The sequence below is a fragment of the Saccopteryx leptura genome, chromosome 11 (genome assembly GCF_036850995.1).
Source record: "Saccopteryx leptura isolate mSacLep1 chromosome 11, mSacLep1_pri_phased_curated, whole genome shotgun sequence".
NCBI classification, from domain to species: Eukaryota; Metazoa; Chordata; class Mammalia; order Chiroptera; family Emballonuridae; genus Saccopteryx; species Saccopteryx leptura.
In genome coordinates this window covers 66,132,798-66,149,998 of record NC_089513.1, presented here as the reverse complement: position 1 = coordinate 66,149,998, position 17,201 = coordinate 66,132,798, and the positions used below count along the sequence as shown (strand labels likewise).

The following is a 17,201-nucleotide window of genomic DNA, read 5'->3' as shown; positions in this document are numbered from 1 at the left end:
TGAAAGCGCTAGTGCTGGTGTCTCAAAAATCAGTAAAACTTTATTCGCTTCCATTCTTTCGCCATTAACATAAAAGTGGAGAAAGCAAAAATGTTTTGTGTTTACAAAGATAAATGGCCTCTACCCAGAGATCAAAACCTCAAACGACAAAGGGGAAGATAAAAGCACCCTCCCCCATCCCCTGAGCTGACCCATGTCATCTTAGACAAAGCCTTCAGTCCACTGGCCAGGGGCCCTCTATGTGGCCAATTCAAGATGAGGGCCAAGAAATGAGACCAATCCATTCCTGTGATATAAAGTTGAACAGAAGCTACACCAACGGTCACGTGCCTGTATTTTACAGGACACAGGAACCAGGCTTATAAAAAAAACAAGATTCATTTCAGGCACAACTTTTTTATTATTTTTTTGTTTTGTTTTGTTTTAAATCAGTAAAAGAAACTGGGTCCTAGAAGCTGCAGTGATCTAAGCAGCAGCAAGTTTGTGCATTTGTCTTTTTGTTTAAATATGTTTAAATTACCACACTGCTGGCACACCTCATTTGCATGAAATTCTGCACCATACATACTAATAGTAAATTTATCCCCCCACCCCCACCCCATCCCAGGGGGGAAAAAAATAACTACTCTGGAAGATAATTTTCATTGAAATCTAACCAAACTATGTTAAGTGGACTGTGACTCGATTATAAATGATATGAAAAACAACATTTTAACATTTGGCCATCAACTTCAGGAAATGCTTTGCTTATACAAATTTTTGTAATTTTTAAGAGTCTACCCTCATATGGTCCTCAGAATTAAAGCATAATGAAGAGGAAAGAAAAGGAAAATAATGTAACTGAGTGCTAAGGCAGGATATCTTGCCAGAAGTAATGAAGGTAGAATATATACTAAATATCAAGTGCAGAATTTCATAGGGCCAACAAGGTAACAGTCTATTTTTCACTTACATGGGCAAGTGGATTTTGCAATTACCAGTTGCGTTAAATGCACCAAATAAAGCTCCTAAAATTGATACTACAAGGCGCCACCTTAAGTTTTCCAGGCTGCAACTGTGCATAATTTTAAAATGGTTTTCTTAAATTTATTTATTTTTTTTTAAACATAACACGAGGAAGGTGTTAAAACTGGTGTAATAGCTCAAGAGAATAAGTATTCCAGATTTTGGGGAGGGATGAATAGGGAGATATTCAGAACCCTTCACCAGAATCTCCCCAACTTGATCATAATGAATTAATGATGTGCTTTGTGGATGTGGTTAGTCAATGACACCAGCCTGACGGATCTTTCTTTCTGTACCAAATCCCTGTGAAAAAATAAAGTTGCAGTTAATGACTTGAATGTATGACAATCACAGCATATTCACAATTTCAAAATGGATTACAAACACATTACTTTTAATCATCTTAACAACTACCAATTCTTTCCCAGAGGAATCTATAGTAACCTCTCCTGAGCAATTACCTAAAACTATGTTCTAAGGATCAGGAACACTAAGAAATGGGCTTCTTAATGATTAGCAACCATTATGCTGGGTGCTGAACCAGTGAGTAGGGAGCCCTATTTATAAGCAATACTGATGTTCCTTAAGCTCTATGAGATATGTGGAAATAGGACCTCAAGTATTATGGTGGTCTGGCAGTTTCCCTACCCATAACCCCTACAACCTTGTATGACCTCCTACCATTGAGTTATCTGGTCCCCTTGGCTGACGAAGAACCATTAGGCGAGGAGCACTGGCATCATCCAGGGAGCTGTTCTTTAAGCGATTGACCAACCTATCAGGTCGTGGAGCTGCAACAGCCTTGGGGCCCTCACTGTAAAAAAGTCAAGAAGTGAGAAGCAGCAACACTTGGTGGGAAGAAAGCAATTGCTTGAAGGAGTGTGTCTTCCACCTAACTACCCCAATGACTCAGTTTTAATGAGGGGAGGACTCTTGCCTTACATAGCCAGCTACCTTGCAAGACAGGACAAACAAGTTTATGTTTTTATTCCCAACTCAAGGTTTATTACTACATTGGAGCTAGGAGAATCAATTGGGTGAGGGTCATCCCTAGACTGGTCTGCAACCAGAAAGACAAGTTCCATAGACACATAAAACAAGGTGGTGGATGAGAAAAACCTTACAAGAGCTAAACATAAAGACATTATTTCCAGAGACTCCCAGCTCCTCACATGACAAATGTTATTAAAACAAATAAATAAATACTTTTAAGCACCATATAATCTAGAAATGGCTTAATGAAAGAAAAAAAAAAAGAGCTAAGCAGAATCCTTTAAGAACAAAAACTACATCATCTTTTTTATGTTTAAGATCTATTATATAACAAGTGTCCAATTAATATTCCACTGGGCTAGATTTATGAGACTAAAAGTTTACACAATGCAGACCAGAGGAAAAGGAAATTTCATGAAATAACCAGAAAGTGGCAGAAAGGATAAAAATGCAGAGATGGAAGGTGAAGAAACATGACAAAGCAGAGATCCCAAACCGAGACGGCCAGGGAGACTGCTAATCCAACAACAAAAACTCACCAGACTCGCCAAACATTACAAGCGCTGCACTTGCCAGTGCGCTGATTAAGAATCACTGAGAATTCCACCTCATCTCCAGCCTGTAGCTCAATGCCATCCTGAACTTCTTTCACATGGAAAAAGAGCTTCTTGCTATCTCCTACTTCATAGTTAATGAAGCCAAACTGAAATGAAAAAATAAAGACATATGTAGAGCACCTCACTCTGAATGAAGCACAACGTGTGACCCTGACTAGAAGGGGTTTATAAAACATGGTATTAATGCTGATGCTCTAGTCCAGCTGCCTGCACTAGAACATAACAGCATTATGAGCCTGCAAAACCTGCCAGGAAAGAAATACATCTTTTGAAGTCACTACCATGACTATCATAGCCTGGCCTAAGCAAATGAAGAAAGGTTACTATGCCTTCATATATACAGTGTGTCCGTAAAGTCATGGTGCACTTTTGACCGGTCACAGGAAAGCAACAAAAGATAACAGAAATGTGAAATCTGCACCAAATAAAAGGAAAATCTTCCTAGTTTCTGAACAATGATGTGGCAGCATGTGTACATGCGCAGATGATGACATAACACCGTGGACACAGCTGCGCAGCCCACAGCCATGCCAGTCCAGATGTGGACGATAAAGAGGAAAGTTCAGTGTGTTCTGTGGCTTGCTAAATTCGAATCCATGACCAAAGTGCAACTTGAATATCAGCGCGTTTATAACGAAGCGCCACCACATAGGAATAACATTACTCGGTGGGATCAGCAGTTGAAGGAAAGTGGCAGTTTGGTGGAGAAACCCCATTCTGGTAGGCCATTGTCAGTGACTAGTCTGTAGAGGCTATACGGGAGAGCTACCTAAGGAGCCCTAAAAAATCTGTGTATGAGCCCACATCAAACTGCACTGAATAGTATGAAACTGGAAGAGTTTTCCTTTTATTTGGTGCAGATTTCACATTTCTATCGTCTTTTGTTACTTTCCTGTGACTGGTCAAAAGTGCACCATGACTTTATGGACACACTGTATTATATGAGCTGAACTTTTGAATTACATAAAATCATTAGGGAGCTGTTACATAAACGTGCGTTGTTTTGCTCCATTCTGGATTAAGCTGGGTTATGGCATTATAAAAAGTAGCCATACAGCCTGACTTGAGAAGGTGGAGTGGCGGAGGTGCCAGCATTAAGACCCCGAGGTCACTGGCTTGAGCATGGGACCACTAACTAACATGATCCTATCCATGATCACTAGCTTGAGCAAGGGGTCATTGGCTCAGCTACAGCATACCGATCAGGGCACTTATGAGAAGCAATCAATGAACTAAAGTGATGTAACCATGAGTTGATGCTTCTCATCTCTTTCCCTTCCTCTCTCTTGCTCTCACTAAAAAACAAAAGCAAAATCAAACAAAACAGCCATCCAAGAGTTTATTCAGAGTATATTTAAAACTGTCCTGAGGACTCACAAGGAATTGATTTTCTTGAGATCTCAGTACCAGGAATAGGTTGTCTGCTCTAACTTATTTCACATACACAGCTCCATATGCTTTCTTTCTTCCTGTGGTCCACAAAAGTAGTTCTGAGCCTTAAAGTGTACAAAATCTTCTAGTCTTTCTATTCTGGAAATCTCACTGCAAGTTTATTTCCCCAATCATATGTTATCGATACCACTCATTATTTTGTTTTGCTAATATCACCATTTCGCCCCCTATTCATGTGGTTTTCATGAACTACCTTCAAATCAATGAAAAAAGGGAGAAATAAAACCCAAACTAATGTTGATAATTCATTCTTGGCTGAAAAAATAAGGTTTTGGTCACTATTTGGTTACCAATTCATAAAAGAATCAAATTCAGCTCCAGAGATATTGTCACTTACCTGATCTTTCACACACTCCACAGTGGCCCTACGCAGAGGTGTGATGTTGTAGGCCATAGTTTGTGCATTTTGGCCCAGGACACACAATTGAAATTTGACACACTCCCCTTTCTGCAGGCAATCCCCTTTGTTGGCCATTCCAACTATGCCAAATGGATAGACCTCACCTTTCATATCCCCTGAAAGAAGAAAAAGGTACAAAGACTAAAAGCTAGTATTTCCCAGTAGCCCTCTGCTGATGATTCTAATAATAAATTTGCACGTTACTAAAAAATGTATTACAGTCCATAAAAATATTTTTTTTTACACCTGAAACATTCTACTTAAAATTTTCAATGAGATCTTAAATGCTAAACACTATAATGAAAGCAGCTGTACCTCAATATTACCTTAATGGCTAATGAATAGTTTTCAATAACATTTATGAAATTAAAAATAACACTATCACTCACAATCTCATTACCGAAATATCTGGGCTTTTAAAGCACTATGTGTTGCTAATATGACCCACTGGACCATATTCTTTCAAGTGCATAATATGGGCCAACAGGTCAAAAATATTTCTGCCTGACCAGGCAGTGGCGCAGTGGATAGAGCGTCGGACTGGGATGCAGAGGACCCAGGTTCGAGACCCCGAGGTCGCCAGCTTGAGCGCGGGCTCATCTGGTTTGAGCAAAAGCCCACCAGCTTGAACCCAAGGTCGCTGGCTCCAGCAAGGGGCTACTCGGTCTGCTGAAGGTCCCTGGTCAAGGCACATATGAGAAAGCAATCAATGAACAACTAAGGTGTTGCAGCGCGCAATGAAAAACTAATGATTGATGCTTCTCATCTCTCTCCGTTCCTGTCTGTCTGTCCCTGTCTATCCCTCACTCTCACTCTCTGTCTCTGTGAAAAAAAAAAAAAAAATTTTCTGACCCACACCCAACTGGCATTAAACAAGCCAGGCACAGGCAAAGACAATGAAAATACATTTCTTTGCTATTCTACCTCCTTTCATGTTCTGATTTTGACTTTCTCAAACCAAAAGACCCCTTTCTCCTAAATTAGGTTCAGCACACTTCTTCTTAAAGAGCTAGGCTGTAAATATTTTAGGCTTATAAGTCATCCTGTCTCTGCCACAACTACTCACCCTTAGCTCTCATAGTCAGAAAGCAACCAAAGACAGTAAGAGTGGACAAAAGCAGGTATACAGTTGTTTGTATGGAAAATACAGTAATAAGTAAATCAACAAACTCTGTTTTTGCGTACTCACAACTGGAAACCTACTTTTGCCCACCCTGTATGTAAACGAGTAGTCTTGGCTGTGTTCAAAAAAAACAAAACCAAAACAACAACAAAAAACAAACAACTTGTAAAAATAAGCTGCTATCTATGCTGAGCTCTGCCATAGAGTAAAAAGTTAGCTGGATATCAGTGCAGGCTGTGGATAAAAACTGGGCCAAAGAGTACAGCTGCTTATCAATTCACCTAGATGGGAAACCCACTGATTCAGGTAGAGAAAAGGAGAAAAAAATGCAACTGAAAGCAGAAGTTTCAGAACTGCAAATCCATTTAACCATTCTCTTGATTATAGGGGTAACTAGAGGCTTTCTTTTTCAAACATACAGGAACCACCAACTTTGAGATTCTTCCAGTAGATCAAATCATGCAGAAAGATAAGGAACAGCTGGTCTGATATAGTGGTGTTAACAGTAACTACCATATATTAAATATTTATACTGATTTATATTTAATCTTTATAAAACCCGCTAAGGTTGAAGATATTACCCTCATCTAAGATGAAGAAACTGAACTAGTAAAGATTTAAGTAATCTGTCCGAAGTTATACAGCTAGAAGTGGAAGGCTGGTTTCAGCTCTAGGTCTCCCTGACTCTGAGGCTCATAGTCTTATATTGAGTTACAGTTGTAGTTCTAAATAAATAAAGAGTTGTTCTCACCACCAAGTGGTAAAATGTGACCTGTCTAGTCCCAGAAAGCTCTAGGCTTACAGATTCCAAAAAAATTCCTTTCCACAAAATCCTCGCTCTGTGTCCTACAGCCAGCGTTGATGAGTACGTGGATGGATGGGCTGGGAATATGAAAGGAAGTAAAAGCAGCACCGAGAGGAGGGAAAAGGGTGAGTTCGCAGTATCTCATGAGTTAAAGTTAGTTGCCCATATCCCCAAGGCCCTTTTAGAGGTATGGTGTCATCATGGCATTGGTTTAAAATACTGGTTTACTATAAAATTAACCCCTATCTGTGGAAGTGTATGTGGTGGGGTACTTGGTTCTATGTAAAGCAGAAATTCCTAAGAGCCTAATGAGGTAAAGGAACATGTTATAGAAGATTTATTTCTTTCTGTCAAATGACCTGCTCCTCCCCACTCTATGTTCTCTCTGACCCCTAGAAACAAGAGATATTGTCTCTGAGCCAAGCTATCATCTTTGGTTAAAATTTCAAACCTTCTCATCAACCTGATTATTAGTTATTTTGCTATACTAATTATCCATTGTTCCCTACTATCATTTCTATTGCAAACTTATTTTCTGTATAAAGTTGGTCTTTTGGGTGGTAAAGCTGGGGGTGGTGAGGGGCGGCACCAGAACTTAGGGAGTTATTGAAGATGGGAAGAAGAAAATGAAAAATACAGGGAATGTTGCCCTAGAGACAATCTGTAGAATCCCCATGGAACCCCAGCTAGTAAGGAACAGATATAGTGAACTTTTACAGGAAGCAAATGTGTTTATAGAATTGAATGAGTACTAGGAAAATCTGTTAATACTGATGCTGATCTCATTTTCAAGGAATATAAAAATAAAAACCAAGCATGGGGAAGAAAGTCACTTTTTCTTAACTCTGTTTTTAAGGCATTGGAAAACAACTGCAACAAAACCCGTATTTAAAAGTCTTCCAAGTGCTCGTCTGCAGTAAGGGAAATTTCCAACAACCCGACAGGGCTGCTCTTACCTTCGTCCACGATCTCAATCATTCCTTGGTACTCAGTTTGTGTTGGATCAACACTCCTCAAGGGGCGAATGACTTTACCAGAGTAGATGGTGGGATCAGCTTCTTCAGTAATGCCATTCACTACAAAACAAAAGTGTATTCACCTCACTCAACAATTGTATTTAAATTGTCGCACAGAAAAAAAAGTAAAAATCATCAGAACAAATGTTAACAGAAGATTGGCTGCCTGCCTACTATTTACTTGTAAACTACTACTGAAATCAAGTTCATTTAAGGAATTAACAAGTTCTGTATTCACATTAAAACATGTCTTGCTCTCTCACCTCTTCCAACGTGACCAAATTTCACCTTTTTAGTGAGGCCTTCCCTGGCCTCTAAGATGGCAACCCTAATACTTACATACTTTCCTGATTAATTTACTCTTAATAATGTGTATTACTCTCTTTCTAAACATACTATATATACTGTATTTTAATCATCTCACTTGCCTGTATTCTCCACTAAAAAAATCAACTCAGCCTGACCTGTGGTGGCGCAGTGGATAAAGCATCGACCTGGAAATGCTGAGGTCGCCAGTTTGAAACCCTGGGCTTGCCTGGTCAAGGCACATATGGGAGTTGATGCTTCCAGCTCCTCCCCCCCTTCTCTCCCTCTGTCTCTCCTCTCCTCTCTCTCTCTGTCTCTCCTCTCTCTCAAAAAAAAAAAAAAATGAATAAAAAAAAAAAATTAAAAAAAAAAAATCAACTCAATGACGGCAAGCATTTGCTGGTTTTTTCACTGTCCGTGCCTACTGAATTGGAATGAGCTTTCCTGGCTGTCATTTCGCCAAGTCTCACCAAGAGAAAGAGTTATTTGGGAAGTTTAGATAAAAGCCAAAACTTAAGCTACAGGTCTTTAAAAGGTTGGAGATGCTAAACAGCAATGATTTTAAGTTTCCATTATTTTTCACATTTAGATCAGTTATTCTCCAAAACAATCTTGTATAGCAGTGGTCCCCAACATTTTTTGGGCCACGGACCAGTTTAATGTCAGAAAATATTTTCACGGACCGGCCTTTAGGGTGGGACGGATAAATGTATCACGTGACCGAGACAAGGATCAAGAGTGAGTCTTAGCCCTGGCCGGTTGGCTCAGTGGTAGAGCGTCAGCTTAGCGTGCAGGAGTCCTGGGTTCGATTCCCAGCCAGGGCACACAGGAGAAGCGCCCATCTGCTTTTCCACTCCTCCCCCTCTTCTTCCTCTCTGTCTCTCTCTTCCCCTCCCAAAGCCGAGGCTCCACTGGAGCAAAGTTGGCCCGGGCGCTGAGGATAGCTCTGTGGCCTCTGCCTCAGGTGCTAGAATGGCTCTGGTTGCAACAGAGCATCGCCCCCTGGTGGGCATGCCGGGTGGATCTCAGTCGGGCGCATTTAGGAGTCTGTCTGACTGCCTCCCCGTTTCCAGCTTCGGAAAAATAAAAAAAATTAAAAAATAAAAAATAAAAAGAGTGAGTCTTAGACGAATGTAACAGAGGGAATTTGGTCATTTTTTAAAAATAAAACATCGTTCAGACTTAAATATAAATAAAATGGAAATAATGTAAGTCATTTATTCTTTCTCTGCGGACCGGTACCGGTCCACGGCCCGGGGGTTGGGGACCACTGTTGTCGAGGAATGTTCCTTTCTTCAAGCCCACAGCGATTCATAACTTGGGTGTTATTTTTCAAAAAGAGATACTGAATTGAAAATAAAGTAACTTAAAATATCTAGAATAGTGGTTCTCAACTTCAGTGTACATCAGAATTACCTGAAGGATTAAAGCAGACTGCCCATCAGTTTCAGGTCCAGGGTAGAGTCAAAGAACCTGTTTTCTTTTTGTTTTTATAAAGATTTTGTTTATTGATATTACAGAGAGGAGAGAAAGTAAGTGGGAGTGGGGAGCAGTAAGCATCAACTCGAAGTACTTGCTTCTTGAATCTGCCTTGACCAGGCAAGCTCGGGGTTTTGAACTGGTGACCTGAGCATTCCAAGTTGAAGCTTTATCTACTGTGCCACCACAGGTCAGGTAAAAGACCTGAATTTTTAAAAAGTCGTCAGGTGCTAGCTTCTTGGCCTTTTGGCTAAGATCAAGTGTAAAAAGTGGCAGGTGATACTGCTGAACCTGAGGATCACACCTGGAGAACCACTGATCTAGAACAATTGGATTTTTGCTTCCTCTTCCACCCTATTATCCCTCATCTCTCACCCAAAATATAGACTGAATAAATTACCTGAGTGTGTTTTGTTGACTTTTTCTGCACTGACTTTGTTGCCTTTGCCTTTGGATAAGCTGTATTCGACCATGTCCCCCAGTTCCAAGCTATCGACATCACCAGAGAACTCACTGGGGGGGAAAGGAAATTACATTTCAATAAGCAATGACAACAAACAACAATAGCAACAATTAGCCCTTCTTTCTTGTATAACAACATTCATGGCGTGCGGACCTAAGAAAGATTCTGTCTTAAGCACATTACATGTACTGACTCATTTAATTTTCAGATTCAATGGTACCCCATGAAGAGTTACCATTATCCCTAACTTCTAGATATGAAACTAAGATACCAGGAGATTAATTCATTCCATAAAAGTTACATAGGTAATACGTGGCAGAGCCTGGATTTAAACTTGAACTGCCCACGCTCTTACTCACTATACTATCTTATAACACCTAATCAGGGTACAACTCTCTGGTAGCAACATATAAAACAGTATTCTTTCACTGAAGCAGGAAGACTCCTATCCAATGTTCAATGCAGGTACAGGCCTTCCGACGAAATTTTTGGACACACATTATCAATATAAAGGTATGTAATTAACTTCAAATTTCACCAATATGAAATTTGGGGATTAAAAAATCCATAACCACCCAATATGAAATGTTTTTGACTCCAAAACCAAAGAACGAAGTTCCCAAAAGGCATTCCTCACCTGTAATGGAAAAAGATTTCTTTATCATGATTGGCTGTTTCAATAAATCCAAAATTATCCTTCAGAGTTGCCACATAACCCAAGAGCCTCTTGGAGTTAGAATTACGACCTAAAAGTCGCACACAGGTTGCAACCTGCTGTCCAGGCCTCTGTTTGTCACTAATACTAAATTCAACCTGTGAAGAATAATGATGCTCATTAATACCATGTCATTTCCATACCAACCTCTGTCTCAAACCATGCTTTCCATTCCAAATATCCTTTGTAAATACTTTTAACAGAATAGATTTTCACCACATTTAACACTTCTATGTCTCAGTCCACTTTTCACAAAGGATCAAGATTTGTTCTCTAGAATGTATTTCCTATAAATTCTTAATTTCTCTAAAGGAGAGCTATCAGAAAACCAGACATACTAAGTATGAGAAAAATGACCAGCAGTGTCAAATCACTGGTGTGATTTTATTTTGATAATGTTTCAGTGGCAGTTTTAACCTTCTTCTCATTAATTTTACCTAAGCTAATTGATTTAGGCGTATCTTACCTAATGTTTAAATACTGGCTCCTCAGAATGCTTAACAAAGAGCTTGCTAAACTCTGTTCTAGTTAGATAAGCTACTTTTAAACAGAAAGATTTTCATACAGTAAATCTGTGAGCACATAAAATTTTAAGCAAAACTTGATGAAATTTAAAGAAACCAGTTTGCAGAAGTGATGATTAAGAAGCCAGCCTTTGACCCTTCCTCTCTCAAATAAGCAGAATTATCTTGCCTTATCCCCTATTTGAGGAGAAGTAGATCCATCCACATCCTTGGCTTGAAAAGCAATAGTCAATTTCACCCCACAGTCATCATATGCAATAATACCATCCTCAGCCTCCTAAAGAAAAAGATAAAATATAATGAAAAGAATCAAGAACAAAAAAGCAATATAAAAGCAGCTATAGTTCTTATCAATCCTTGAGCTAATAAATTAGTACTGCTGTAGAAATTTTCTAATCCAGGATTCCCTATAATAGATTTTTCACAAATAAAAGGCAGTCTTGCCTTAAGCCAGAACTGACTTAATTTGCTTTTATAAGGTTCTTTAGTCTTAAGAACCTAATTTTTGCTGTTGAGGCAAACCTTACTGAAAATCTGTAACATGCCCATTCCATACTTCTCATAGCCAGTCAGAAAACAACCTGGAAATTCTGTATCACCTATTTTGAATCTCACAGAGCACTCAGTGTTTTGTATATGTTAGTTAATATATTTACCAATGCATGAGAATTTTATTTGGTACAGGATCCAGCATAGTTCATTCAGAGCATTTGATATCAATGTTTTCACAGTAACACTGAAATCATGGTCAGACACCAGAAGTGATGCCAAGGCTCTGACTTTGGTTCAGTGAAGAGTGATGCTGTCAGTTAATTCAGGTCTGATTTCAATGGCATCCACTCTTTGCCAGTTAACCGTCACAATCTCAGCGTTCGTTTTTGCCCTACCTCTCTTTACCCATTAACCTCAATATCCAGCCAACATCAGACAATACAGTATACAACAAGTATATTAAATAGAGATCAGACAATCCCTGCTCACAAAGAGCCCAGTCTAGAGAGCAGACAGATTTGGAAACAGGTAAGTGTAATACACTGTGATAAGCACAATGACAGAAAAACTTACTAGGATCTAGTACTGGCCTAAAAAGGAAACAAGAAGTCAAGAAAAGTCTCACACAAAGGCTGTCTTGATCAAGCCGGTTTTGCCAGAGACATGGGAAGCCAGGCATCCCAAGAACTAAAAGCCATTAAACCTAAGCCCCATTAAATTTTAATTTTATTTATTTTTTACAGAGACAGAGAGTGAGTCAGAGAGAGGGATAGACAGGGACAGACAGACAGGAACGGAGAGATGAGAAGCATCAATCATTAGTTTTTCATTGCGCATTGCAACACCTTAGTTGTTCATTGATTGCTTTCTCATATGTGCCTTGACTGCGGGCCTTCAGCAGACTGAGTAACCCCTTGCTCGAGCCAGAGACCTTGGGTTCAAGCTGGTGGGCTCTTGCTCAAACCAGACGAGCCCGCGCTCAAGCTGGCAACCTCGGGGTCTCGAACCTGGGTCCTCAGCATCCCAGTCCGACATTCTATCCACACCACCGCCTGGTCAGGCAGCCCCACTAAATTTTATTATTAATAGCACCATCTGCCTGCCACGTGTGAAATTCCTGCTATGGACTATGCTCTGTGAAGGCTTTTTAAAACAAAATAGGACACAATCATTTTTTAAAGTTCAAAACCTGAACTTTAAAGTTCAGAGGTGAAGGGACTTCCCAAGCTACGTAATTAGTATTAAGCTAGATACTGCCCCAGCTCCTCTGGCTCCTAAGTAGTTATTTCTAAAATTACATTACTTTCCAGTATCTAATATACTTTCTCTTGTCTATAACCACGATCTGTCCCTAGTTCAAGGACTACCTAAACTATTAAATAATTTCCTATCAAGCCTCTTCCATCTTTTATCTTTCTCCACCCTCTTCTGTGGGGTTCATGCTATTGTCATGATCTTCCTGAACTGCACACCTGGAACCACTTTCCAACAGAACTCTTTTTCTGAGTTCAGAACAAGTCTATCCTTTTCAATCTGTATTCTGATTTTTCATCCTTATTTCTGCTACTCATCCCTGCCAGAGAAAAAAGTACACAGCTTCCTGTCAAACTTAGTTCTGAAGAAACCCTGGCCTTTTCTCCTCCGTGCCTGTATTCTGTGAGCAATGTCCTTTCTTCATTTACTTCCAGCTACTAAATGGCAATGGCAATCTGAATCCCAGATTCTGCCAGTTGAGAATTTCATCAGGGTAAAATTGACCTTTTAATGGCAACATTTTATATTCAAATGAATTACTTGTTTCTATACAAGTCTCAGATTATTTATTTGACAGCAGAAGCCCTCTTAGACATCTTTATATTTCCTCTTCAGTGGATTTTTCAATAAATAAAGTTCAAATGTGTGAACTGAATCTATCCAAATTTGAAAAGTTTAAAATTGCCTGGAAGAAAGTACTACCATTTTAGGTGCTCAGTTCCCAGCAGGGCGTTATTTAGGACGTCTGGCAGCATCTGGAGAAACCTGGCTGTCACACCGGGGGAGATGAGAGATACTGGCCTCTAGTGGGTTAGGGCCAAATGCTGCTAACTGCACAGAACACACTGCACAGAATAGCCCCACCCCAACAAAGAATTATCCAGCCTCAAATATCCATAATGCTGAGATTCAAAAACCTTGATTTAGGTTACTTCACTGTTAATATTACAGAGAATCCTAAAAGAGATAACACTCCATTTTTGTGTGGACAGTGTATGCCTTCAAGCAGAAGAGGAAATAAAGAGCTACAGAAATCATTCTGACCAGGTAAAACTTACCTTTTCCTTGCCTTTGTTTGGGCTAGTGGTTTTAGGATTGGAAAAAGTGGCTTCTTTTTCTACAGTGCCCAAAAAGCGATGATCTGAGTGGGAATGGAACGAAACTGTGCCCTTGGGAAGTTTTTTAATCCTAATAGCATGATTTCTCTGGGCAGAGAGCATATCCTAGAAATGATAAATAAAAGTAACTTGAACTGAAAAAGCAAGCATTAAGAAACGCCCCTTACTTTTCTCAGAACCTACTCACAGGAACCACAGTAAACTCTACTTCATCTGCGATGTGGAGCTGGTTCCCATCCAGAATCTCACTGTAGTGGAAGAACATACGAGCATCCCGGTCCACACACTTGATGAATCCAAAACCATCTCTCATGGCAGCAATTACACCCTGAAACCCAAACGATATTTTCACTGGCTGTGAAAGCTTTCAAAACAACAACATTCAAGTATGCAAACAAAATCAAGTTAAATTCATTAGGAATTCTCTGTATTAATGACCCAAATTCTGTATCCATATTGTAATTTTTCCATTTAAATACAAACTCATTAATTTTAGTAAAGCAAACTTCTAAGCAACTGAGGCTTGCCAGATGCTACTCTCCTTGGCCGACACACACTAGAGGAAGTTGTACTGGAATGCAAACATACGTATACAATGTATTCCATTTAAATCTCAATTCTTTGAATTCAGTAGTATTATCATGTTTTTTTTACCAGATGAGGAAATAAAGGCTGAGAGAGGTTAAACAAATTGTCCAAAGCACATAACTAGTAAGTGGCAGAAACCAGGATTACATACAAAGTCCAAGCCTAATGAAATATAACTTATAGAAATCAAAATCAACTGAAGGCAACTCTGGGTCTATTACTCAAAAATTTTGTGAGTGTAGGCACAGGAACCACTTAAGGTTTAACTCTGAAGACTAACATGAAGGAAATACTTTCCTCATTTTTTCCCTTCTCAGATGTGAGGGCATTACATCCAGAATAAATGGCAAATGGCAGGCACTCAAACACTGAAGCACAATTATTATGTACCTACTGATGACTCATACAATACATATTAAATTATTTTATAATCAATTTTTTTTAATTTTAATTTTATTTATTCATTTTAGAGAGAAGAGAGAGGGGGAGAGAGAGGAGAGAGAGACAGGGGGGAGGAGCTGGAAGCATCAACTCCCATATGTGCCTTGACCAGGCAAGCCCAGGGTTTCGAACCGGCGACCTCAGCATTTCCAGGTCGACGCTTTATCCACTGCGCCACCTCAGATCAGGCTTTTATAATCAATTTTGAAGACAGCCTAAATATTGACATTTAAAGCCATGCTAAGTCCTGAGGGTAGCCAAGTTACTCAACAATGTATTTCACACTATAAAGCAAAACAGGTATTGCCTGAGAAACTTTTTTTTTTTTTACTTTACAGAGACAGAGAGTCAGAGAGAGGGATAGACAGGGACAGATGGACAAGAACGGAGAGATGAGAAGCATCAATCATTAGTTTTTCGTTGCGCGTTACAACACCTTAGTTGTTCATTGATTGCTTTCTCATATGTGCCTTGACTGTGGGCCTTCAGCAGACCGAGTAACCCCTTGCTCGAGCCAGAGACCTTGGGTCCAAGCTGGCGAGCTTTGCTCAAACCAGATGAGCCCACGCTCAAGCTGGCGACCTTGGGGTCTTGAACCTGGGTCCTCAGCATCCCAGCCCGACGCTCTATCCTCTACGCCACCGCCTGGTCAGGCTGAGAAACCTTTTTTAAAATCACACATTTAGATCTCCAGATTTTTAGTTAAAAGCACATTGCAAGTGTAAAACATCAGTTCTCTAAAGGTAGAGATTAAAAAAAAAGTCTTGCCCTGGCAGGATAGCTCAGTTGGTTAGGGCATGATCCGGAAGCGCAAAGGTTGCTAGTTTCATCCCCAGTCAGGGGACATACAGGAACATATCGATGCCCCCCCCATCTCTCTCCTCCCCTTCCTCTCTCACTAAAATCAATAGAAATTAAAAATATTAAAAACAATAAAAAAATTTAAATGTCTCAAGAAACTTAAATTTTCATTACACATATCCAATTCCACTGAGATACATAAAACCACCTAATATTGTCAAATCTAGTGTTTACAAAATATCTTACAAAAGGTTTGGGAAAATCTACTTTCTAAATGATGGGCTTGAATCTTCTCAGTCTTCCTATTTAAGGGCCAGATAATCACTGACTCTCAAAAGACCTTAGAAGTTACCCTGTCCAAATTTCCATTCTAAAAGCTTTTCACATCTATTTCAAGATAAGTGGAGGAGCTAGATATCAAACCTAGACTGATTCACACTTGTGTTAGTTACCTTAACAGGTAACTGCATAATATCATCAACTTCAAGAATTTCAATATATTTACCAACTTGAATACAGCATCACTCCCCCTCCTTTATTGGATACTTATCTAATAACAGCCAACATTTACCATTTCTCTGGCTTCATTAGTGAACTGAAATGTATTTGATAGAACTTCTATATTGGTTGCTCGTTCCAATTTGTCACGTCGGTCTGTTGAAATATTAAACCTAACATGGTCGCCTTCCAACAGGGTCACCTTGGATTTTGTATCTTTGTCTCCAAAGGGAAGTTCTTTAGAAATCACAAAGTCAACTTTAATGCGTCCTGGCAATGGGTCATTCTGATGAGAAGGAAAAACTATTTTAGCTGGAGATTTCCCATCCTTCCTAGTTCTAAGTCAAACAAGAAGAACACACAGCAAACCCATGTTATTTATATAATAGACAGTTCTCTAAAGGGAAAAAAGGGGTTGACAACAGCAAATCTACTTTGAAAGGTTTGTGTTGTATGGTCACATAATACAACCATAAAATCACAACACCGCAGTTAAGATCCTACATTATGATACTGAGAGGTTTTACTTAAGAAAAAACACTTTAGTCTTATGTTTCAAATTTCCAAAACGTTAACACCCTTGGTCTCATTTCCTCATTCCCCCACTAAAGACAACAAACTGGTGCTGGGACGGGTGGGATGGGAACAAATGTACACCCGAACTGGTGTTTTCCAATTTGACAAGTATTATATTTCTTTTGTCCCCTTTTCCTTATTGCCCAGTAAAAAATAAATACATAAATAAAAACCACAGTAATGGCTAAGTCAATCAGTGACTTCTCATATACTTTATACATATCAAGAAATATTTCATTACCATGTAATTACTTTAACTGAATGGAATTTGTTACTAATGAGGCAAAAAAGCCTCTCCAGAAAAAGACCATTTACCTGGTTTTTACTGGGTACTTTTGGGATAACTTTGGTTACAGTTCCTTCAAAATGTTCAATGCTGATATCTTCAAAGATGACGGTTCCTTGAGGCAATAGTCTGACATCTGTTGCAACTTCTTTACCCTAAATCAAATGAGAGTTGAGTAGGAGATGTAATTTTAAGTATTTCCTAAAAATGGAATCCACTATTGATCTTAAAAGAAGGTCAAAGATGAAG

The 17,201-nt window shown here is 39.3% G+C and overlaps 1 protein-coding gene across 7 annotated transcripts in view; it reads right to left on the bottom strand.

Annotated features, from left to right (window-relative positions):
• Positions 1-15: 15 nt before the first annotated feature.
• The window catches only part of CSDE1 (cold shock domain containing E1), a 39,387-nt gene continuing 22,201 nt past the window's right edge, over positions 16-17,201 (bottom strand). For all 7 annotated transcript variants that reach the window (XM_066353577.1, XM_066353572.1, XM_066353576.1 and 4 more), the window contains 12 exons: positions 16,982-17,107; positions 16,164-16,376; positions 13,950-14,090; positions 13,703-13,867; positions 11,068-11,175; positions 10,297-10,472; positions 9,597-9,709; positions 7,352-7,471; positions 4,405-4,583; positions 2,538-2,701; positions 1,687-1,819; positions 16-1,308 (listed from right to left, as the gene is read on the bottom strand). In XM_066353577.1, coding sequence (XP_066209674.1) covers positions 1,261-1,308; positions 1,687-1,819; positions 2,538-2,701; positions 4,405-4,583; positions 7,352-7,471; positions 9,597-9,709; positions 10,297-10,472; positions 11,068-11,175; positions 13,703-13,867; positions 13,950-14,090; positions 16,164-16,376; positions 16,982-17,107 — 1,686 coding nt within the window. In that variant the 3' untranslated portion in view covers positions 16-1,260. The remainder of the gene's footprint in view (positions 1,309-1,686; positions 1,820-2,537; positions 2,702-4,404; positions 4,584-7,351; positions 7,472-9,596; positions 9,710-10,296; positions 10,473-11,067; positions 11,176-13,702; positions 13,868-13,949; positions 14,091-16,163; positions 16,377-16,981; positions 17,108-17,201) is intronic.